The 25,087-nt window shown below is 47.9% G+C and overlaps 1 protein-coding gene across 6 annotated transcripts in view; it reads left to right on the forward strand.

The window, feature by feature from the left end:
- ERICH3 (glutamate rich 3) overlaps nt 1–25,087 on the forward strand; it is a 129,509-nt gene that overhangs the window by 21,935 nt on the left and 82,487 nt on the right. For 4 of the 6 annotated variants that reach the window (XM_033916398.1, XM_033916397.1, XM_033916400.1 and 1 more), the window contains exons 2-3: nt 8,610–8,703; nt 17,289–17,414. In XM_033916398.1, the coding sequence (XP_033772289.1) occupies nt 8,635–8,703; nt 17,289–17,414 (195 nt within the window). In that variant the 5' untranslated portion in view covers nt 8,610–8,634. Of the gene's footprint in view, nt 1–8,609; nt 8,704–9,726; nt 9,747–17,288; nt 17,415–25,087 lie in introns of those variants that run through there. The other 2 variants (XM_033916402.1, XM_033916401.1) reach the window with 2 other exon arrangements.

A 25,087-nucleotide genomic window follows, 5' to 3' on the forward strand; every position in this document is an offset into this window, starting at 1 on the left:
TGGGGCAGAATTGGCACTTGGGCTAATGAAGTGCCAATATTCAACCCTTTACTGGCTAGGGTAGTCGCATAAATGGGCATAAAACACATCTTTATACAGCAACCCAAAGCCACGTAAGTTCTGAATATTGACTTAGGTGGCATAGAACTTCACGGTATTGCGGTATATAAACTGTTATTATTATTATTATTGTTATTATTATTATGTGCATAAACTGGATATTCAAAGCTAACTAAGCCTGAGCAAATCTTGGAATTATGCCAGCAGTGATCCACCACAGGCTGAATATATACCCCTAGGTGAACTTGCACCTCCCCTCAATTATCTTTCTTACCCCTAGGTCCCCCTGGAGATTTTCATAATTAACAAATACGATAATCCCAATATCACCTATCCCAGAAGTATCCTGTAAAAAAAAAAAAGAAATGCTTGGGGGTTAGAGCTGCTGCCTCAGCACCCTGAGGTACATAAGAACATAAGCAATGCCTCTGCTGGGTCAGACCTGAGGTCCATCGTGCCCAGCAGTCCGCTCATGCGGCGGCCCAACAGGCCCAGGACCTGTGCAGTAATCCTCTATCTATACCCCTTTATCCCCTTTTCCAGCAGGAAATTGTCCAATCCTTTCTTGAACCCCTGTACCGTACTCTGCCCTATTATGCTCTCTGGAAGCGCATTTCAGGTGTCCACCACACGTTGGGTAAAGAAGAACTTCCTAGCATTCGTTTTGAATCTGTCCCCTTTCAACTTTTCTGAATGCCCTCTTGTTCTTTTATTATTCAAAAGTTTGAAGAATCTGTCCCTCTCTACTCTCTCTATGCCCTTCATGATCTTATAAGTCTCTATCATATCCCCTCTAAGTCTCCTCTTCTCCAGGGAAAAGAGACCCAGTTTCTCCAATCTCTCAGCGTATGAAAGGTTTTCCAACCCCTTTATCAGACGCATCGCTCTCCTCTGAACCCTCTCGAGTAACGCCATGTCCTTCTTAAGGTACAGTGACCAATATTGGATGCAGTACTCCAGATGCGGACGCACCATCGCCCGATACAACGGCAGGATAACTTCTTTCGTTCTGGTTGTAATATCCTTCTTGATTATGCTTAGCATTCTGTTTGCCTTCTTAGCGGCCGCTGCGCACTGTGCCGTCGGCTTCATTGTCATGTCCACCATTACCCCCAAGTCCCTTTCTTGGGTACTCTCATTTAATAACATCCCTCCCATCGTATAGTTGTACCTCAGGTTTCTGTTTCCCACATGTAATACTTTACATTTCTCAACGTTGAACTTAATCTGCCATCTCGTCACCCATTCCCCTAGTTTGTTCAAGTCCCTTTGCAATTCTTCGCAGTCCTCTTTAGTCCGAGCTCCACTAAATAGTTTGGTGTTGTCTGCAAATTTTATTATTTCGCACTTCGTCCCTGTTTCTAGATCATTTATGAATATATTAAATAGCAGCGGCCCGAGCACCGAGCCCTGCGGGACCCCACTCATGACCCTCCTCCAATCCGAGTAGTGGCCCTTCACTCCTACCCTCTGTTTCCTACCCGTCAACCAGTTTCTGATCCATCTATGTATGTCTCCTTCCACCCCATGGTTCTTCAGTTTCCGGAGTAGGCGTTCATGGGGCACCTTGTCAAAGGCTTTTTGGAAATCTAGATATATGATGTCTATGGGGTCTCCTTTGTCCATCCGTTTGTTAATTCCTTCGAAGAAGTGCAATAAGTTCATTAGGCACGATCTCCCCTTGCAGAAACCATGTTGGCTGGTTATCAGAAGTTCGTTTCTTTCAAAATATTCATCGATGTTTTCTTTTATCAGTGCTTCCGCCATTTTCCCCGGAACCGAGGTCAGACTCACCGGTCTGTAGTTTCCCAGATCACCTCTTGATCCCTTTTTAAAGATGGGTGTAACCTTGGCTATCTTCCAGTCCTCCGGGATCATGCCTGTTTTCAGGGATAGATTGCAAATTTGCTGCACTAGTTCCACTATCTCCTCCTTTAATTCCTTCAGAACCCTTGGATGGATTCCGTCCGGACCCTGGGATTTGTCAGTTTTTAGTTTTTCTATCTGCCTGCGTACATCTTCAAGGCTCACTTCCATGGATGATAATTTTTCTGCTTGATTTCCATTGAAGAATTGCTCAGGTTCCGGTATATTGGATGTGTCTTCGTTTGTGAATACAGACGAAAAGAACATGTTAAGTTTTTCTGCCACTTCTTTCTCCTCCTTCACCACTCCCTTCCTGTCTCTGTTGTCCAGTGGTCCCACCTCCTCCCTAGCCGGTTGCTTCCCTTTAACATATCTAAAGAACGGTTTGAAATTTCGTGCTTCCATGGCTAGCCTCTCTTCATACTCTCTTTTGGCTTTTCGAACCACTCGGTGACATTCTTTTTGATACTTCCTGTGCTCTTTCCAGTTCCCCTCAGTTTTGTCCTTTTTCCATTTCCTGAATGAATTTTTCTTATTGCCTATCGCTTCCTTCACTATTTTAGTTATCCACGCCGGGTCTTTTGTGCGACTCTTTTTGCACCCCTTTCTGAATCTGGGGATATACAGATTTTACGCCTCGCTCACCGTGTTCTTGAGAAAAGACCAGGCATGTTCTACCGTTTGCCATTTTTTGGAAGTGTTCCTAAGTTTCTTCCTTACCATTTCCCTCATTGCTTTGTAGTTTCCTTTCCTGAAGTTGAAAGTTGTCGCTATGGTTCTCTTTCCTTTCGGTATTCCTACCTCAACCTTGAACTTGATCATGTTATGATCGCTGTTTCCCAACGGTCCCACTACCTCTACTTCCTTTGCAGGTCCCCTTAACCCATTTAGGATTAGATCCAGAGTGGCATTTCCTCTCGTTGGTTCTCTAACAAGCTGCTCCATGAAACAATCTTGTATAGCCTTCAGGAATTCTGTCTCCCTAGCGCATTTTGAGCTTCCAAGACTCTAGTCTATCCCAGGGTAGTTGAAGTCTCCCATAATAACTGTGTTACCGCTTTTGTATTCTCGCTTCATCTCAGCTTCCATTTCTTCATCGATATCTCCAGTTTGCCTGGGTGGACGATAGTACAGGCCCATCTTTATTTCAGGCCCTTTCCATCCCGGTATTTTAACCCATAGCGATTCCAGTTGTTGGTCGTCTCTGCTGTGTTCATTTTTGTCGATTGTATGCTTTCTTTTATGTATAGGGCGATTCCACCTCCGACCTGTCCTGGCGATAGAGCTTGTACCCTGGCAGTGCTGTATCCCATTTGTTTTCTTCATTCCACCACGTTTCAGAGACTCCAATGATGTCTATGTCCTCTGCATTGGCCATGGCTTCTAATTCCCCCATTTTACCGCCACAGCAGGCAGTAAAAACCACTCTATGGCTTTGTACAAAGTGGGGGGTGAGGGGGGGGAGGGTGGTTTTGTAGAATCTACCCCCATATGAATAAAAAGTGGTCTAGTTCTATAAAAGTTCTCTGAGTTTGTACGTCTGTTTCAGTCTGCTGTTCTGCTTTGGCTGCCCCCTCTCTCCCCAGAAGCTGTCAGGAATTTAGCAGAAATAGTCTTGATCGCTTACGCTGTAGGATTGCTGCAGTGCATTTTATTTTTTTTTGGGAGGGGGGGGGGATTAAGGCATGAAATATTTAAGTGGAAAGATGTAAGCAAAAGGACATTTGGATACATTTCTTTTCTGACCTGTCCTCAGACACCCAGGTTAATTTGCTAAATGATACTGGCTAGGGTAAATCAATACGGAACTTAATTGCAGTAATCTGACAGACTGGCACGCAAGCAAGGGGTGAGAAATGCAGTATTGAGAGTTGCCATAGCACTGGCCAACTGACCTTATCCTGGATTGCACTGTAGAGACTTCCTGGTGCCTTTAACTGTGGGATCGTGTAACTCTTTGTTTCCTTTAACTGCACAGCCTCTTTGAAGCAAGAAAAGACTTACATTCCAGACAGAAAATGTACCTCATACTCATTTATGTTCAGTTTTTTACCTCATTTTTTATTCTGGGACTTTATCAGCGCTTATTACGGCAGCAAAAAAAAGGAGAAAATTGGTGTAAACAAACCAGCATTTTTTTCTGCATTGGTATCCAAGTTGGTTTTGATGGAGAGAAACTTGATCCACTTTGCTGTGCCTCGTGAGTTGGATAGAGTTACCGTATTTGTGAAGACAAAAAAAAAAAAAAGAAGACACATGACCCTGCCCACATTCCACCCACAACCCTGCCCCAATGTCTCTCACTTTTTACCCATTTTCTTGGTAGGGTTACCATATTTGTTACCTGAAAAAAAAAAGAGGACACATGCCCCTGCCCCTGTCCCAGCCTCCCCCACACCCAGAAGCTAGTTTGGCAGGGTCAGCTTACAAGAAATCTCGTGGCTCTCCCTCTCTTACCTCCTCGGTGCTGCAAGTCTATTTTCTTTGGGCCGCTGGCAACTCGGTGATGTGAGCCTGCTGCCGTCGGCCTGCCCCCAACTTCCTGTTCCCGCACCATTTATAGAATTGTGCCTACCATTGCCTAAATTGACTTAGGAGTTGGTATATTATATCAGGGTTTTCATGCCCAAACTCCATCCTAAATCACGGCTACTTGCCAGTAGGCGCCTCGGTGTAGACGCCTGCATCAAAGTGGTAGGTGGCTACCAATTTAGGCGTCTACCAGCTAATTAATTTTTTCAGTTGGTTTTTAATGGCAATTTCAATTATCAGTGCCAATTAAGCCAATTATAAAAATTAAGTTTGGGCATCTAGTGCCCAATCTGATCACCTATATTTAAGTTTCTTTTAAAGAATCAGGGCCTTACTGGGGAATTCTATAAATGGCACCTACATTAGGCAACACCAGGAGCCCTAATTTCAGCCTCTAGCAACGTCTATGTTCGGGATCCGCGCCCAAAATTTGTATTTTTTAAATTGGCGTGGTAATTGACCACGCCGATATTCTGCCAATCAAAAAACACCTAATTAATCAATTTAAGAGTTCAGTGCCAAACTCTTAGGACGCCTAGTGATATCTAAGTGGAGGTGCCCTTTCATACCTAACGATGCCTTTGTTTAAAAGTATAAATAAATTTCTGGATATAAAATTCCAATATATCTTTTGGCCTCAGACCCACCACTCCACCACCTAATAAGAACTTTATTTATAGTTGTAACAGTGGTTCTGGATTTGTTCTAAATTTGACGTCAATATTTTGTTTAAAAATAGGCATGGTTATGAGCAGAGAATAGGCATGTTGACTTAAGCATTGTTAGGCATCTGACATAATCTCCACCAAATTAGGTGAGTGAAAAGCTGTCCTAATGGAGTGGTGCTTATGTCTAGGATGCCTAGTGACGACTAAACTCCTTTTCTATTAAACTGCGCTAGCAGTTTTTAGTGCTAAGAGCCATGCAGAATGGCCTGTGCTGCTCCCAACGGTTTTAGGAACTCTAGGAGCGTTGGGAGCAGCGCGGGCCATTCAGCGTGGCTCCCCGTGCTAGAAACTGCAGTTTAATAGAAGAGGCCCAAAGTCTGCTTAGACACTGCGAGGCGTGATTCTATAAATAGCACTGGGGTTTTTTTTGATTGACAACCGTGCTGAGGGACGTTGCTCAGCACCATTTATAGAATCTGGCCTTTAGTGGCCATATTTTTGATGCACTTACCCCTCCTCCCTTTTACAAAACTGTAGCGCAGTTTTTAGCGCTGGCCGTGGTGGTAACAGCTCTACGCTCACAGAATTCCTATGAGCATTGAAACTGTTACCGCCGCGATCGGCACTAAAAAAAAACATGCTACGGCTTTGTAAAAAAAAAAAAAAGGTGGGGTGGGGTTTGTTTTGTAAAATCTACCCCATATGTATAAAAAGTGGTCTAGTTCTATAGAACTACACACACACAGTAACACCGTAAATGACAGCAGAAAAAGACCTTCCAGAAAAAGACCTTCCAGAAAAAGACCATCCAGTCTGTCTATATGAAAAGAGCAGAAACAATAAATAACCTCATAAAAGTGAAACATTTGTACATCAACTGCTGTTTGTGAAACATTCTTATGGCAAAAACAAAAATTTCATATCACTGTCACAATAAATGATGAATAAAGATTGAATATGAAGGTGGTGTCAGTGTAGCTTGTCTCTTATAATAGCTGTCTCTTATAATAACCACTAAAGGGTCTCTCATATGGCAAGTCACCTTTCCAGTCTATATCTTTAAAGATCACATTTAGGGTTCCTTTTACAAAGCCGAAGTAGAGATTTCTACCGCAGGTCATCAAGATAAATGCTCCGGCGTTCATAGGAATTCTATGAGCGTAAGAGCATTTATCTTGCTGGTCTCCATGGTAGAAGCCTGTACCAAAGCTTTGTAAAAGCCAGTGTTAATCATTTACCCTCATTTAACTTCTGTATAATAATCACTGCCACTGTGTGTTCATATAAAGTTTACCCACTAACTCCATGCCATGAAGGAAAGAACTGAACCAGTCTTTGTTTTAAAACCTTCCATCTCCAGAGCTTTGGGATAGTAACATATTTTCCTTTAGCACGGACGGGAGGAGGACGACCACCCTGGAGCAGTTGGTAGTCTCATTCGGGTGTTGCTGAAAATATGGTTTGGACCTGCTGCATTTGGAAACCGATGGAGTGCTGGAAATAACAAAAGAGGTCGAGACTCTTGCCAAAATAATATTTTAGAAAATTTAATGAAATGGGAGCAAATTTGATGAGGAGGAAAAGACACATTAATTGGATGGAAAGGACAAGAGAAATAGGTCTCCTCCCACAAAAGATAGGCCAATGCATTTCATAATTCCCCCCAAACCCCACCCCAATGCATTCCTATAGGTGAAGCAGTTCTGATATCTGCAATCCACTAACAGAGGCTGTCCTGAAATCTGGACAAAGAAAATTCCTTTACATGTTTAAAAGTTTCAGAAATCATATTTGTTTGTTTACATTCATCCTTGAATATACATTAACATTTTATAACATATTCAATATTCTTTTAGTCCTTCTTGAAACTTATTTCAGACAGTTTGTCTATGTATCAGGCAAGTTGCTGAAATGTTCTCAGCCTTATCCTGGAGGAGGGGTACTCCCTCCTCCTGCTTTGAACAACTGACAGTTTCAAATTACACTGATACTCACACAGAAGCCTTTCTAAGAGTGGGCTTCATGTGCCCCCCTTTCTATGCTAGAGACTGCTACAGGTCTCTGATTCTAACTTAACCATTTCCAGATGCTGTGTTCAGGATTTTTCCTTAGTGTTCTTTCTATAAACCATTTCATTTTTAGTATATCTTCTTTCATATATACTTTTCATACATCCATCCACACTTGGGGCCCCATTCATACATAATATGTATTTCATTCATATTTAATGCAAGAAAACTTTCTCTATTATGCCCAGTATACCCAGCTCAAGCCCATCTGGTATCAATTAGACCACGAGGGAAGCTCAAGGCGGGCAAAAACCTGAACAAAGACTAGGGACATAGGCTGAACACAAAATGGAGTAAAGCCAAGTAGAAGACATAGAAAAACAGAGATGGAGTTCATGTATATCCTGATTTCCTCTATGATCTAGCTTAATAGCAAAGTACATAAAAATAATATTGTTATGCTTTTCCTTAATATTAATCTGTAGTGTGTTTTTCTGGCCTTGGCTACATCCATATTCAGATTTTTATTCACCAACTTTTCGTACACTTCTATTGGGCGTGGCCTTAACTAACACATATGCTTGTATCTAACTAGAGTTAACCAGAATCATATGAAAAGCAGGCATTTTTGTAGAAAAACTCCACAAAATACTGCACTACTCATGTCCTGACGTCCATTCCATTACCGTCCCATAGACATCGCCCCCCACTGGCCACGAGCCACTATTCCTCAATGCGCTAAAAACGCTAGTAAAAGGAGCCCATAGCTGCTAGGAAATTGCTCAGTAAATCCTGCCTTGCCTCTCTTCTCCTGGACACATGTACATTGAATCGAATTATACTGTTCTTGCTATAAGTGGTTCTGTCCTCTTAGTCCCCTGTTGGGATGATTTTTAGTGATTCAGCTATGTATTTCATTTTCTTTGTAAATTGTACTGTAAAACCTAGAGCTCCTTTTACAAAGGTGCGTTAGGGCCTTAATGTGCGGAATAGCGCACGCTAGCCGCTACCGCCTTCTTTTAAGCTTGTGCATGCACTAAAAACGGTAACGCATCTTAGTAAAAGGAGCCCCTAGTGACTGAATCATATAGCTTTCTTAATAGCTATTTATGTTTGATTTCTAGTGACCAAATAGTGTTGTTTGCGTTTGCTGCTGATTTGATATCGTAGAGAACAACAGTACGGCACTCAGCAGTTTAAATGCATCCTTTAAAATCTATTGAGAATGACATCAAATAGATAAATATACTAATACAAATTGGTTTCATCTATTCAAGCCACCTCTCCGCTCCCCCCTCTGATTAGGAACATGCAGAGATATGCACTCATATGTGCATATGTCCACAGAGGGAGTGGAAAGAATCGCGCAAGCCATGCTTCACATGCTTTCCTCACTTCTTATTTTTAAAAGCATCTATAGGAATCTTGATTAGCTGTGAGTTATATCAAGGAATTTTTTTTCTCTCTCTTTCAGAGCACTTATAAGCTACAATAGCTTAATGGATAAGCATCTAACTGGATATTTCAACAATACAAGGATAAGAAGACATCTCCGGAAAGCTGGGCTGGTAGAGACACCTTTATTCCTTGATTTAATTTCTGCTACCAAAGTGCCTGACTTTCTGTGAGCCTCTGTCAGCTACTGTTTCCAAAGTTTCTATTGGCGGTGGAGATTCTGCCTTTTTAAATATTAACATGATGACCCATAGGCTATGGAGCATATGCCACTGTATTTTTTAGTACCTGTTGACATGTTTATCAGAGACTGCTATCAGTTTGCATTTTTCACATAGCCTGAAGCAATTCACTGTTCCCAGTTTAAATTTTGCAGTGGGATCAGTTATCTTTTTGGTTTTTTTCAGTTGCCTCCTAACCCCATCAGAAACACTCCAGACCTGTTTTTAAGCAAAACTCAAAAGACTAATGCAGGGAAATAATTTTTTTTTCTTTGGGGATACGTCTCTTCTTTCGATGTTAGGGATGTAGCATGGCTGGGCAAATAATCTGGATCTGATGGATAATGTAGAATTCCATTTTGGATCTACCAAAAACAAGATTTTTTTTGGGAGGGAGGGGGAGTGAAAAGGCAGTTTTCTCCTCCTCTTCCTTTTGGGTATCTTCTTTAGTCAGAACAGGGCCTGTGATCTGGCACTGTGAATCTTGAAGACAAAATGCAGAACAACAGCAAGGAAGCAAACCCCATGGGAAACCTAGCAGAAAATACAACAGTGAGGATGAAACAGTGCACATCAACCAGAGATAAAACAGATGAATAAATATTTATTAAAAACCAATAAAACAGTCTATCATATATTGAATTCAAATACCTGCATATCATTCTCTTAATTATTATCTCCCAACCTACTTTAGCCTGGTCATTGTACTGACAGACTTTGGCCAAGGACCGTGTACTAAGGTTCTTTAAGAAATCCTGCAATCATAAACTCTAAATCCAGCAATCAAGCTTTAGTATTGCACAATCATTATTGTTCTGTCCCCACAATTGTGTGTGCCTGCTTTCTATTTGTTGTTTTTTTTATTTGTAGTTTCAGCATATTTCCTGGGCTAGCTGTCGCTGCCTGAAGCTACTTGCCGTCTTGAGTTTTCATAGGTCAGCTCCTGCATGTGACTCCTTCCTATCACTGGAATCCTGACAAATGTTTGCTTCAGTGCCCTTAGTGACATATAATACTATTAATCATTTATCCCAGGACAAGAAGGCAGCATATTCTCACATGTGGGTGACGTCATCCACGGAGCCCCGATGCGGACAGCTTTTCAAGCAAACTTGATTGAAGATTTCAAGTTTGCTAGTGCTGCACCACGCATGTGTGTGCCTTCCTGATCCACTAGAGGGCGCATACCCTCCACATGGTCCTCAGTTCTTAGTTTTCCGCTGAGCCAGAAAGACCTTGTCTCTCTTCTCTGCGTTCTTCTAAGTGCCTTTCTGGCACCGCGGCTTCTTTATTTTGTTAGGGAGTCGCTGTGCGTTTGTTAATTGATCGTGTATTTTCTTTGTTTCAAAAAAAAAAAAAAAAAAGGACTTTTTATTGTGTTTTTCCACCGGCAGGCCCTTCTTGGGCCTCAGCCATGCAGCTAGGCCTCATTTGGCTGCAGCTGTATTTTCTTCTTCCCTGGCCTCTCTCTGGGCTCACCTCGTGTGAGCAGAATGGCCGGGACCCTCTTTCCTTCGTTGGAATCGGACTGTGTAGCTTCGATCCCCGGTAAGTTTTTCTTTCTTTCTTTCTTCTAGGTGCGTTACCTTGGTAACGCCACCGGCTGAGTCTCAGGCATTCTAGGCATCGAGTGCAATCGTGCCCGCCTCTACGAGACCTTCGATGCGTGCCTCCTTTCATGGGAATACTCTTCACGAGGTTGCCCTTATGGAGCGTACTGCTGCACCTTTCTTACCAGTTTCATTGGTACGGTGCCGACTTCTGAACCTCGACGCACTTCGGTGTGCCTCGACGTCGACTGGGGCTTCGTGCCTCGACGTCGACGGAGGCTTTGTGCCTCGACGTCGACTGAGGCTTTGTGCCTCGCCGTCGACGGAGGCTTTGTGCCTCGCCGTCGACGGAGGCTTTGTGCCTCGCCGTCGACGGAGGCTTTGTGCCTCGCCGTCGACGGAGGCTTTGTGCCTCGCCGTCGACGGAGGCTTTGTGCCTCGACGTCGACGGAGGCTTTGTGCCTGGACGTCGGCTGAGGCTTTGTGCCTGGACGTCGACTGAGGCTTTGTGCCTGGACGTCGACGGAGGCTTTGTGCCTGGACGTCGACGGAGGCTTTGTGCCTGGACGTCGACGGAGGCTTTGTGCCTCGACGTCGGCTGAGGCTTTTTGCCTCGACGTCGGCTGAGGTTTTGTGCTTCGACGTCGACTGAGTCTTTCTGCCTCGACGTCGACTGAGGCTTTGTGCCTCGACGTCGTCTGAGGCTTTGTGCCTCGACGTCGTCTGAGGCTTTGTGCCTCGACGTCGTCTGAGGCTTTGTGCCTCGACGTCGACTGAGGCTTTCTGCCTCGACGTCGTCTGAGGCTTTCTGCATCGACGTCGTCTGAGGCTTTGTGCCTCGACGTCGTCTGAGGCTTTGTGCCTCGACGTCGTCTGAGGCTTTGTGCTTCGACGTCGACTGAGGCTTTGTGCCTCGACGTCGACTGAGGCTTTGTGCCTCGACGTCGACTGAGGCTTTGTGCCTCGACGTCGACTGAGGCTTTGTGCCTCGACGTCGACTGAGGCTTTGTGCCTCGACGTCGTCTGAGGCTTTGTGCCTCGACGTCGTCTGAGGCTTTGTGCCTCGGCGAAATCGGAGGCTTGTGCGCCGGCGTCTGAGGCTTGTGCGCCTCGACGTCGCCTGAGGCTTTGTGCCTCGCCGTCGTCTGAGGTTTTCTGCCTCGACGTCAACTGGGGCTTGGTGTCTCGGCATCGATGGATGCTTTGTACCTTCGACGTCGGCTGAGCCGGGTGCTCCGCGTCGCCTGATGCTTGTGCTTCGACGTCGACTGAGGCTGGGGGCCTCATCGTCGGCTGGAGCTCTGTGCCTCGGCGTCGACCGAGGCTTCGTGCCCCGCCGTTGACTGGAGCTTTGTGACTTGGCGTCGCTTGGGGCTTTGTGCCCTTTGGTTGACTGTGGCCTTGTGCCTCGGAGTCGACTGGGGCTTGGTGCCGCAGCGTCGTTCTGGGCTTTATGCCTCGGCATCGGCTGAGGCTTTGGGCCTCGCCGTCGACTGCGGGTTTGCGCCCCGGTTTCGACGGGGGTTTCGTGCCTCAACTTCGTCTGTGGCTCTGTGCCTCGGCGTCTCCGGCTCCTATTTGGTTGTGGTGCGGAGTTTGGTTTCCTGGAGGAGACTCTCTCCCTGCTCCGGCTCTATTGCTCCCGCCATGCGTCATCTCGCTTGGCGCAGAGTGTGGCTGTGGATCCGACCCTCCAGGATCGTCTCACCACCTTTCCTTGCGTGAGTACTGCGTTGCTTGAGGCCTCTCTTGCGGAAGCCTTTAACCACTTTTCAGACCGCGACCGGTCCTTTGCCTATCGGGACGCCTTCAGCTGAATCCCTTCTGCCTTGGTGGTTTGGACTCCTTCTCCGGAGGGGCCCTCCGGATACCTTTCTTGTGTTATCTCGGCCTCCTTCGCAGCAGTCGCAATAGCTGCAGCAGCTCCGGGTTGTGGTCCAGCCGCCGGCTTCGGCGACTCCTGGCTGTCTTTTTGACTATTCTCGCATAGCCTCTGGGCTGCTCTCTTCTGGGGATTCCTCCCCTCCCTTCGGGAGGGGTGTCACCGTGTCTACGCACTGGGAGTATAGCCTCGCCTCTGTCGGTTGGGCGTTCCCATCCTCCCGGCTACGTCTGGTCCTGGCCCTTCGTGACCTGCACTAGTTTCTAATCTGGGAGCGTTTCAGTCTCTGTCCGCCCCAGTCTCGGGAGTCCGTCGGGGCGGACCTGGACCCAGTTTGTCTGCGCTCCTTCTTGTCTCGACCTCAGGGAGAGGGCCTTGTCTGTTTATACCGGACGATGGCCTCTCTGTCCTCGGTCCGCCTCCGGTCTTTTCTGCCACTGCCTCGGCAGGCCGCCTGTCTGCGCCTGAGTCAGCTGGTGACTCAGCTGTTTTCGACCTCGGCCGAGCTGATGCTGATGCTTTGGGATCTTGGGTCTCCACGGTTCATGTCCCGATGTTCGCCTGGTTTCCTCTTCGTGTTCCCCACTGCACCCGAGCATCTCAGTGATGGCAGGATAGGGATCCCGCTTCCCAGCGCTTTTGTGGTGCGCTGGTTTCGTTGGTGGGACACCTCTTCGTATCCCTGCATCAGAAGGTTCTGCCGATGGACTCCTCGGATTCTTTGGTCGGGTGCGGACCGTCGCAGCCGCATCAATCTGCTGAAGCTCCGGGCCATTTACAATGCCGTGAAGGATTTTCGTTATTGGTTGCTGGATTGCGGGGTCCTGGTGAGTCCCGTCATCCCGGGGGCGATGTATTGTGTGACCAAGCCAGGGTGTACAAGGTTCCCTGTTACTTTGCAGGGGAGCCCTTCGTCTTTGGCAGGGGGCGTTACACCGCTTCTTCTTTCTTTGGGCGGTGTATTTCCGGGGCGTGCAGCATTGTCTGGTGGACACGTTGCGTCACCCTTTTTAGCCGCATGAATGGTCGCTCCATTCTCAGACTCTGCGGCATGTGGTTGCTTGGTGGGGTACCCCACAGGTAGTTCTGTTCGCTTTGCCCCTCACTCACTGGTTGCCTCGATCTTGCTCGAGGATGTTCTCCCGGGTTCGCATCGAGGTGGATGCTTTCCTTTTCGATTGGATGGGCAGGTTCCTCTATGTGTTCCCTTCCTTTACTCTGATTCTCAGGTCTTTGATACTCCTCCTGTCGGTCTGCGCCACCATGATCTTGATGGCTCCTCTGTGGCCCTGGCAGCTGCGGTTCTCCCTGCTCCTCCAGCATGTCAGGGAGCCTCTGTTCCTACCTCTGCTCCCTTCTCTGCTGTCTCAGAGTTGAGGTTTCTATTGCATTCCAATCTGCAGTCTCTACACTTATCAGCTTAGTTCCTCGCAACGTGCCTCCCTCCTTCTGTTTCAAGTCGGTGGGGGTGTTTTCGAGGCCTCTCGAAAGATCTCCACTCGGCAATGCTATTCCCAGAAATGGTCCTGATTTGCTGCGTGGTGTGCTGAGCACCGCATGGATCCGCTCTCTGCCTCCTTGCCTTCAGTACTGGTTTATCTGTTTCACTTGTCTCGGTCTGGTCTCGAATCGACATCTATTCGAGCCCACCTCTGTGCTTTTGCTGCCTGTCATCGGCCGCTTGATGGGACGCTGCTCTCCGTCCATCCGACGGTTTCCCGCTTTATGAAGGATCTCTTCAATGTACATCCTCCGCTCAAAGCCCCTCCGGTGGTTTGGGATCTTTGTGTGGTCCTGACTCAATTGGTGATACCTCTATTGATTCCATTGCTAGAGCTCTTTGAATTACTTCACCTGGCAGGTGGTATTCCTGGTTGCTCTCACGTCTGCTCGCGAGTCAGTGAGCTACAAGCTCTGGTTGCGGACCCGTCTTTTCCTGTATTTTTTCATACACGGTGGTCCTGAGTACTCAACCCAAGTTCTTGCCCAAGGTGGTTTCGGACTTTCCTCTCACTCATTTCATTGTTCTTCTGGTCTCTTTCCTGCAGCCCCACTCGCCTCCGGGCGAGGTGGCGCTTTACACACTTGACTGTAAGAGGGCGTTGGCTTTTTATCTTCAACGCACTCAGTCTCCTCAGACGGTTCCTCAATTGTTTTTGTCCCTCGACCCTAATCGGTTGGGACGCCCAGTTTCCAAGCGCAACTTGTCCCTGGTTGGCTGCTTGTATTTCCTTTTGCTACGCTCAGGCTGGTCTCGCGCTGCATGGTCGAGTCGCGGGACATATGTCCGAGCGATGGCGGCTTCTGTAGCTTTCCTCAGATCGACGCCTATCGAGGAGATTTGCAAGGCTGCCCCTTGGTCTTCGGTTCATACTTTCACCTCCCACTACTGCCTGGATACTCTGTCCAGGAGCGATGGCCGGTTGGGCCAGTCGGTTTTGAGTAATCTGTTTTCTTGAATTGCCAACTTCCCTCCGTCCCTTTTTTGGTTAGCTTGGAGGTCACCCACATGTGAGAATATGCTGCCTGCTTGTCCTGGGATAAAGCACAGTTACTTACCGTAACAGGTGTTATCCAGGGACAGCAGGCAGATATTCTCACAACCCGCCCGCCTCCCCGAGGTTGGCTTCTTTGCTAGCTATCTGAACTGAGGACCATGTGGAGGGTATGCGCCCTCTAGTGGATCAGGAAGGCACACACATGCGTGGTGCAGCACTAGCAAACTTGAAATCTTCAATCAAGTTTGCTTGAAAAGCTGTCCGCGTCGGGGCTCCGTGGATGACGTCACCCACATGTGAGAATATCTGCCTGCTGTCCCTGGATAACACCTGTTACGGTAAGTAACTGTGCTTTCTATACCCTTAATAGACGTATGCATTGCTGTACACACTATATGCAGGTACCTGTCCCTAGTGGGCTCACAATCTAAGTTTCCTTGCCCTTAGGAAACTTTGGTCACTGAGACCCTACTTGAACAAACAGAGATTTAGATATATTATTTCATGCCCTTGTTTTAAACTGCTGCTATTACAATAACTTGTTCCTAGTAGGTCTCCCTTTTTACCAGTTAAGATGCCTTCAGCTAATTCAGAACACTGCTGTGAAGCTTCTCTATATTGAAAAATGTTTTGATCATGTCTCCCCATTATTATTTGAGTGACACTGGCTCTTTGTTGCTTATAAGATTCATTTTGACACACCACACATTCTATTTGCATTTTCTTGTTTACTTGGCTTCTATATTGTATCAGCCATCTCGTATGTATGGATCCTCTAATTCCTACTGGCATGTGATGCTCTCTGTTTTCCAATTTTACCTAGATACCTCTCTCATACAGCCTTTAGTTTTCTGGCCTCCTTGCTTTAGAATGCACTGCCACTGATCCCCAAATGCAGACCTCCTTTTCCAAGTATAAAGCGGCTCTTAGGACTTGCTTTTATGCAGTCAAGCGTTTTCTTCTTTGATAGCTTAAGGCAATGGTCTTCACTGATTTTAAGTTGAAGCCACTTTGGAGCCAAGTGAGATGAAAGAGAGCTGCCAAATATTTTCCTGTGTGAGGCCATGACACTTCTGACCAGTGCGTGTCATCAACATGTACCCCACCAACCCGCCTTCAGACTTTTTATTGAGGGTATCCTCAAGGAGGTGAGAATTTTCGAATGCATTCTTTTTTGTCTACTGAGAAGTGCCTTGTTCGTCAAGCACTTGTCCTTCTCATCTACTTTCCCCTTTCAGTCATGAGCTTGATTAGAGAGGCAAGGAATAGCAGAAAAAAAGCTAGAATGATAATGAGGTCCACACCAGAGGCCTCCAAGGGCTGCCATTAGCCCCCGGACCTTCACTGAAGAGCGCTGGTTTAAGTGGTCCTTTTACTAAGCCTTGGAGCGCTTCGCAAGGTTGTTTTTTTTACACGCTATAGCCATTTTTACCACAGTAGTAAAATGGCCAATTTTTCTTTCTTTTTTTTTTTTTTAAATTAATTGCCATAAGCTAAGACTGCTATTACACAGATATGAAATAAAATGACTATGTGAGCATTTACTGCCAGCCATTTGGTAGACGATAAGGGCTCAGGTAATAATTCTGTGTTAACCAGATAGCATAGAGTAATGTAGAAGCACCCATTCTCCACCCCTCTGACATACTCCCTCAAAAAATGTAAAATATTTGTTGGTGCATACAGCACACAAATTTGGCAGTAACGGCAGGATGCCTGAGTGGTCCCATGGTATGCTATTTTAAGCTGTGTTAGGCTCACATGCTTAGTAATTGCCTTTCTGTTCTTGCTGGGTTGTTTTTTGGTTTTTTTTTTTACATTATTGCGACACGTGAATTTATTGTTGTACAATATTAGTCTTCTTCCCCTGCTGTTTTGATTGTAGAAACATAGAAACATAGAAACTGACGGCAGAAAAGGGCCACAGCCCATCTAGTCTGCCCATACCAATGACCCACTTAATGTCTACTTAATGTTTTCTGTGTTTTGTTACCTGGCCATTTTGTAGTCTCCATTCATTTTTAGATTGCAAATTGCCACGATGTTGTTTGGTGATAATGATGCTATAACAAATGTGCAAAGAAAAAATTATTCTAAAAAAGTTACTGTATTTATTTAATTTTATTTTAAGGAGGATTTTTGGGCAACTGATAACTAATGCCAGGAAATTCTATTTTCTACATAAACCCCCTCTTTTACTAAGGCACGCTAGCCGATTTAGCACACGCTAAACACTAATGCGTCCATAGAATATAATGGACGCGTTAGAATTTAGCGTGTGCTAAATTGGCTAAAGCACCTTAGTAAAAGGACCCCAAAGTTCTAAGGACCTTCTTAGCTCCTTTTGAAAATATTTTTTACTTCAAAATTCTTCCACTAGTATAAATAAAAATTCAAAAAAAAATTCAAAATGATAGTGTTTTAAATCTGTAAAATTAATAACAGTGTATTTTAACATATGAGGTTTAGTTTGGTTGTTTGTTCCATTGCACATCCCCCACCACTTTAGTTGCTGATACTTTCTGAACATTTACATGTGTTTTCCAGATCACAAGAAGTGGAAGAATAATTTCTGAGAAAGAATTCAGATTAAATGCAATGAGGAGAGACCACCAAAGAAATGTCCGAGAATGCCTGGCTCAAGCCATATTTCACAAGGTTCTCGATATGGAAGTAAGATAGCATTTAGATATTTTTCTTACTTACGACCCATTTTACAAAGCCGTAGTTACAATGCTGTTGCAGTAAATGCTCCAAAAGAACTGAATGGGCTTCGGCGCATTTTCTACAGCAGCATTGCTACCGCGGCTTTGTAAAAGGGGCCCTAGATATCTGGAGGAGGATTTCACTCTAGGCTGCTAAAAAAATTACTTGGTTGAAGTAGTCCTTTGGTATTTAATGCTAAAATATAGTGCTACATAGTGCTTTTTAATATTCTATATGATGAAAGATTTAATTTTCTTTATTTAGAATATTTGTAGCTTATCGTAAATCTAAGGGCCCGTTTTACAAAGCAGCGCTTCAACAGCCCCGAAGCCCTTTAAATCTCTATGGGCTTCAGGGCTGTTACCGCGCAGCAGCTGCTAGCGCGGCTTTGTAAAACAGGTCCTAATTGGGTTACAACAAAATCATTTGATATCATGTATACAATACATAAAAACAGGTAATAGCAAAGGAATTTATTTATTTTATTTATTCAATTTTCTATACCATTCTCCCAGGGGAGCGCAGAACGGTTTACACGAATTTATTCAGGTACTCAAGGAGTTTTCCATGTCTGTCCTGGCAGGCTCCCCTGGGAGAACAGTATAGAAAATTGAATAAATAAATTGTTTCACTACCTTATGCTTGCCGCAACATTTCAAGAGTTTCATTACCGCTCTTTCCAAGTTTATTCAATCACACACTGTTCCTGTACCATCGGCAGATAGCCGAATACAGACAAAAAAATGATGCACGTTAGACGTTTTTGGCTAAGAAAGACTTTGGGCTCCTTTTACTAAGCTGCGCTAGCGTTTTTAGCGCGTGCTGAAGATTAGCGCGCGCTAACCCCCGTGCTATGCGGAAAATACGCCAGCTCTGTGGAGGCGTTAGCATGTAGCGCGCGCAGCAATTCAGCGCGCGCTAAGTGTGTGCTAAAACCGCTAACGCAGCTTAGTAAAAGGAGCCCTTTGTGTGACTAAATACTATCCCCCTCTTTTACAAAGCCGCGCGGTAACGGCCCCGAAGCTCATAGAGATTTAAAGGGCTTCGCGGCTGTTGCCGCGCGGCAGCCGCTAGCACAGTTTTGTAGAAGAGGTGGTATGTTTGGAACATGTTTGTGTTTGAAGTGCTTGACGTGTTTAATGTTTGCGACTCTTTCCCCAGTAACGCGCACTCTTTCGGCGGCTTTGTAAAAGGGGCCCTTTGTGCACAGTGTGACTCTTTCCTCAGTCGTTCACCCTCTTTCCATAAACAACATGGTGCTTGTTCATCAGCTATTGTCAGTGTTGAAAAATGGTTGGAATCAGTGCTCCCTCTAAGCGGGCGGGTGTTGTGAGCAAACTTTTTTCGCTGTGAGCTAAAAATATCGGGCGCCAGCAAGTTATGAGCCAACTCGCCCGATTCTCCTCTCGCCGCCCTGCCATCTGCCGTACGCCGTGCGCTGTGACGAGAAACTTGTGCGCTGCGATGTAATATTTTGTGCGCCAGCGCACGCCAGCGCAGCTTAGCGGGAACACTGGTTGGAATGTACACCCCTATATTTTATTATATATTTTATTTTATATCTGTTCTACACAAAAATTTGAGGGCAGGGCTATGTCAGCCAGTGCAGGTAAGTTTGTGTTTGAAGTGCTTGACGTGTTCAATGCTTACCTCATAGTGAAATTTAAAAAAATGTTTGGTGGCAATTTTGTGGTCTTACGGTCTGCCTTTTTCTGACTTTAACATTACCATTCCGAAAACTGAAAAATTCCCAAAACAGAAATATGCCTGGTCCCAAGCATTTCGGATAAAGGATCTTGTACCTCTATTTAGGGAGAAGAAAGCAAGGATTGCGCAATGCAACTTTTGTTCAACATATAATTTACTTGCTAAAAGTATGGGTTCAGTGGCAAAAATTATGAATCTTTTCAATCTGGCTGCATTTACTGGCAAAGAAAGGGAGAAGAAGGATGGAGTGCTGCATTATTTAGATTGTAAACAATTTTTATTGACATGAAAAAAAGTAGCAGAAACGAAGAAAACAACAAGTGCCAGAACAGAATGAACATAGGCAAAAAATCTGCATAACCAAGTACAGCATGACAAAAACAGGTGTCAGTTATACCCACCCAGAAGCCCCACCCTCCCCTTGTTCCCCCCTTCCCGCAAGTCTTACTCACCATCCCTCCCTTCCCCCCTCCCAGATGGAGAGGAATGCAAGGGCATGAAGTAGAAAAACTGCAGACCAAATTCCCCCCAGGGTCTGGACTCTGATGACCCCAGGGCACCTAAATAAACAAGGCATCCCCTCCAAGAACAGTCCCCCCCATACCTATTCCCCCCCCCAACACTTTTCTCAGAGCAGAGAGATGCCGGGATCCAGAATCAGCCAGGAGAGTGCACCATTAAGCCAGGGTATTAAGAAGAAGGCTACGTCCCCTAGGGGACAAGGAACATAAATAGGGGTCCCAAAGAAGCAGTGCTGCATTATTTAAAGAGTACAGTCAAACCTCGGTTTGCGAGTTTTTTGCAAGACGAGCAAAACATTTTCGCAAATTGTGACTCGCAAACCGAGCGTTGACTCAATTTGTGAGTCCCCCCGCCCACGAACCGGCATCGCCCCCCTTCCCTGCACGAACCAGCAGAGAACGAGAGCCAGAAGGCCTTGAGTATGCGCAGATGCTCAAGGCCCAGTCTGGCAAGAGGCAAGATCGTCGGGCACTGGCACTGGCACCTCCTTTGGGTTGGTGCTGTGTGCCGGTGCCAGATGGGGGTAAGGCTTCAGTTTGGGTGGGCGGGGGATGCCGGTTCGCGTGGGAGGGGGAGAGGGGCATTCGAGAGGGGGGGTGATGTCAGTTTGCAGGGGGGGAGATGTGGAAGCGCACCAGTGGTTTTGGGGGTTGGGGGGTCTTTAGAGGATGGGGTGGGATGGGGTGGAGCAGCGCCGGTGGCCGGGGTGGGGGAGGGGAGGTGGAACCAATCAAGCGAGTTTCCCGTACTTCCTATGGGGAAACTCGGTTTGATATACGAGTAATTTGGTTTACGAGCATGCTTCTGGAAATAATTATGCTCGTAAACCAAGGTTCCACTGTATTGTCAAACAGCTGTAAAAAGTGGCCTTACAGAAGTCATTTTTCTATTTTCCTTATTAATAGCCAGTTTTGCCATTATTGCTTGAGCCCATTATGTAGGGAGAAGGGCTCGCACACTAAGCATGCGCTAATTAGCAGGCAGCAGTACAGCTGCTCTAACTGATTAGCGCACGACATGTTGCTGCTATTTGGTTTTTTGCCAGGTACTAGTGACCTGGATTGGCTACTGTGAGGACAGGCTTTATGGACCATTGGTCTGATCCAGTAAGGCTTTTCTTACTTTCTCATTCTCCTTCCCCAGCACAAAAAAAAAATAAATTTAATTTTGTGGCACGGGGGTGGTGCTTGCCTACATCCCAAAATGACTGTCGGATGCCTCAGCATGCCCCATGTTAAGCAGTTTTTTTGCTGCAGTAAGCTTTGTAAAAGGGCCCCTAAGTATTTGATGTACTAAAATATCATGAAGTAGCAGAAAGACACCGAGGCCGGCTCAAGAGATTGCGGTGACCCGGTCCATGCCCCACCCCCCTCCGGCCAGGTTCCTCTTCCCTCGTCTGGCGCTACTGCCTGGTCCCAGCAGGATGCGGCTTCATAGGCCAGCTGCTGTGAGGAAGGAGGGCCAGCGTCAAGCAGGAGGGAAGTTCTGCATTTCCCTCCTCTACTCTGACGCTGGCCCTCCCCTCTCGCGGCAGCTGGCTTATGAAATTGCACCCTGCTGTGACTGGGCAGTAGCGTCAGAAGAGGGAAAGGAGGAGGAGGAGGGTTCAAGCTGCATGGTAGCTTTACTTATAGGCCAGTGACGTCACAGCCCCAGGGCTCCTTTTACTAAAATGTGCTATGCTTTTTAGCGTGCGCTAAATATTAATGCGTGCTAACCACGCGCTAAACACTAACACGTGCATGTTAGTCTATGGACGCGTTAGCGGTTAGCACATGCGTAGATTTAGTGCACGCTAGATGCGCGCTAAAACGCTTAGCGCACCTTAGTAAAACAGGGGGATAGTCTCTTTAATTTTCCATCAATCAAAGGTTGATGGAATCAAAGGTTGATCGAAGGTTGATCTTCAATGTTTGCTTTCTTATCAGGCGACTTGCTGGGATAAGGAATTAAAACCTCTGTTATCCCAGGACAAGCAGGCAGCATATTCTCACATGTGGGTGACGTCATCTACGGAGCCCCAGCGCGGACAGCTTTTCAAGCAAACTTGATTGAAGTTTCAAGTTTGCTATACTGCACCACGCATGTGCATGCCTTCTTGCCCACTAGAGGGCGCATCCCACCTCGTGGTCCTCAGTTCAGTTTTTTCCGTGGAGCCAGAAGCCCTGTGGAAATTGAGCTCCTATTTTTCTGCCTTCTGACACCGCGTCTGGGTTATTTAGCTCGGTCGCTGTGCTTTGTTTGTTGTTTTTACTTCTTGGACGTCGTTTATCGTCGAAAAAAAAAAAAAAAAAAGTTTATTTCTTCCGTTCGGCTCCGGGGGCTCCCGGGAGCCGCAGCCGCGGGACATCGTTGGTTCCCGGCCTCTTTCTTTTTCATGTCCCGTCCCTCGACGGGCTTTAAGAAATGCACCCGGTGTGAGCGGTTACTATCCATCACTGACCCCCACCGCTGGTGCTTGCTCTGCCTTGGACCCGAGCATCCGACTAATTCCTGCGATCGGTGTTCCACTCTTCAGGCCAGAGCGCTCCGTCGACGCCGCGCCAGGATGGCGGAGCTTTTCGCGGTGGACTCCGCGCCCGGGAAGGCCTCGACGTCGGCCCCGGCCTCGACCTCGGCCTCGGCGCCTTCGGCTTTGCCGCGTCCTTCGACCTCGACCTCGAAGTCGACGCCTGCGACCAAACCTGCCTCGGGTAAGTCCTCTTTTCCATCCCCGACTCCAGGGTCATCGAAGAAGCCATCCTCGAGTTCCTCTGCGGCGGGTGGGTCGTCCTCGGCCCCGCCCAGGACTCCGGCCACTAATGCCCCGAGGGAATACTCGAGACCGAGGTCGCCCTCCAGGGAGCATCCCCCGGCCTTGGACCTGCCTACCATGGTCGGGATCCCGGCGTTCCAGGACCTGCTCTGAGCATTGATTTCCTCGGAGCTGTCTGGCGCCCTTGAACAACTGCAGCGGGCTGCGACCTCGACTGCTTTGACCTCGGGGGCGCCGACCTCGGCGACCTCGGTCTCGACTCCCTCGGTCTCGGCTACCGGGGCACCACCGGCCTCGGCCTCGACCTTACCCTCGGCCTCGACTTCGGGGGCCCCGCCTGAGAGCAGCGTTCGGCCCCGGGACAAGGTACGCAGAGTGAGACGGATTTCCTCCTCCTCCTCCTCGAGGTCCTCCCGGGGTTCCTCGCCCTCGGGCCGGCCTCGGGCAAGGCGTCGCCCAAGGAAGCCGAAGCGTTTGCGAGGCTCTCCTCGGCGACGTGGTCGCTCCTCGCCGCTCAGGGGCGAGGCCTTGCGGGTTTCGGAGCTTTGTCTCAATAACCCGAGGCTTCTCCGTTCCCCTGCGAGAGGGGGTTCTCGTGACTCCTCACCGAGAAAAAGGGGGCGTGCCTCGGTCCCTCGGACGCCTGGGACGTTTCCCAGGGGTTCTTCGAGGAGGAGACGTTCCCCGACCCCCTTGAGACCATTAGATCTGGCCTCATGGGGCTCGGGGTCCGGTAGGGAGCCAGGTTATTCTCACGAGACGTCCCCCTTTTGTTCGGCGGAGAGGTCGAGAACTCCCTCCCCGCCCGCCAGGCCGTCCTCATTCTCCAGCTTTGTGCAGAACATGGCCCGTGCCTTGGGCCTGGACCTCATGGCTGGGTCGCAATATACTAAGGAGTTCCTCGAGGAGCAGGACCTCCCTGCTCCCCCAAGGGAATCCCCTCGGCTGCCCCTGAATAAGGTCCTTCATCAGACCTTACTTAAGAACCTGACTTCACCTCTTACAGTCGCAGCGGTGCCGTCCAAGATGGAGTCAAAGTACAGGACGATACCACCCAAGGGGTTTGAGAAGGCTCAACTCTCTCACCAGTCTCTACTGGTCGAGTCTGCGCTCAAAAAGACGCAACCCTCCCGGGTTTCTGCGGCGGTTCCGCCCGGCAGGGAGGGTAGGACCCTTGACAAGTTTGGTCGTTGCCTCTATGCCAATTCTTTCATGGCAACCAGGGCGTTAAATTATGCCTTTACCTTTTCCTCCTATCTGCGTGGCATGGTAAAGGATCTGCCCCAATATCGTGAGGCCTTGCCGGACTCCCGCAAGGAAGGGTTCGACAGGTTTGTGTCCAACCTGTCTCAATTGCGTTTGTACCTTTTTCATGCGGTGTACGACACATTTGAGCTGGTATCGAGGGTGTCCGCCTTTGCGGTAGCTATGCGCCGGTTGGCGTGGCTACGCACCCTCGATATGGACCCAAACCTGCAGGAACGTCTTGTGGACTTGCCTTGCGTGGGGTCCGAATTATTCGATGAATCCCTGGAGGCGGCGACCAAACGGCTCTCGGAACAGGAGCGCTCGTTAGCCTCCTTGGTCCGTCCGAAACCTCGAGCCATGCCGCAGAAACCCTTCAGGCCTCCCCCGAGGAGGTACCCCCAAAAGTCGACCTTGGCTTTTTCAAGGCCACCGCCTCGGCGCCCCCCTCGACAGGGCAGAGGGGGACAAACCAAATCTCCAGCGCAGGGTCCTGCCAAGCCAGCGCCGTCCTTTTGACGGGATTGGCGGATGGGGCCAGCCCCCCTCCGCCATCGCGCCGGACCCCCTTCCCATAGGGGGTCGACTCCGGTCCTTTTACGCGGCCTGGACCGAGATAACATCCGACGCTTGGGTGCTCCGGACCGTCTCCGAGGGCTACTCTCTCAACTTTTGCTCTGCGCCGCCGGAACTTCCACCGGGGGCTTGCCCATACAACCGGACCCAGCTCCCCGTCCTCATGGCCGAGGCCAGGGCCTTGTTGAGGCTTCGGGCGGTCGAACCTGTTCCCTCCGACCAGCGGGGGTGGGGGTTTTACTCCCGTTACTTTTTGGTCCCAAAGAAGACCGGGGACTTGCGCCCCATTCTAGACCTCAGAAAGCTCAACAAGTTCCTGGTCCGGGAGAGGTTCCGGATGTTGTCACTTCCGGTATTATATTCTCTCTTGGAAGAAGGGGACTGGATGTGCTCCCTGGACCTGAAGGAAGCGTACACCCATGTTCCGGTGCATCCCGCTTTCCGCAAATTCTTACGGTTCCAGGTGGGCGAGCTGCACCTGCAGTACAGAGTCCTCCCCTTCGGCCTGGCCTCGTCCCCTCGAGTTTTCACGAAGTGTATGGTGGTAGTCGCTGCAGCACTAAGGTCTCGGGGGTTTCAGGTCTTCCCTTACCTGGACGATTGGCTGATCAAGGCCCCGACCAGGGAAGGGGTTATCTCAGCGACCCTACAGTCTATCGCCTTCCTTCAACGACTTGGGTTCGAAGTGAACTTTCCCAAGTCCCAATTATGCCCGTCCCAATCGCTTCAGTTTATAGGCGCAGTGCTGGACACTGTTCGCCTCCGTTCATTCCTCCCTCCTCCGCGGTTGGAGGCTTTGGTTCGGTTGGGTCGTCTGATCCTTCAGCTGCCGATG

The sequence above is a fragment of the Geotrypetes seraphini genome, chromosome 12, assembly GCF_902459505.1.
Source record: "Geotrypetes seraphini chromosome 12, aGeoSer1.1, whole genome shotgun sequence".
In the NCBI taxonomy this organism is placed as follows: Eukaryota; Metazoa; Chordata; class Amphibia; order Gymnophiona; family Dermophiidae; genus Geotrypetes; species Geotrypetes seraphini.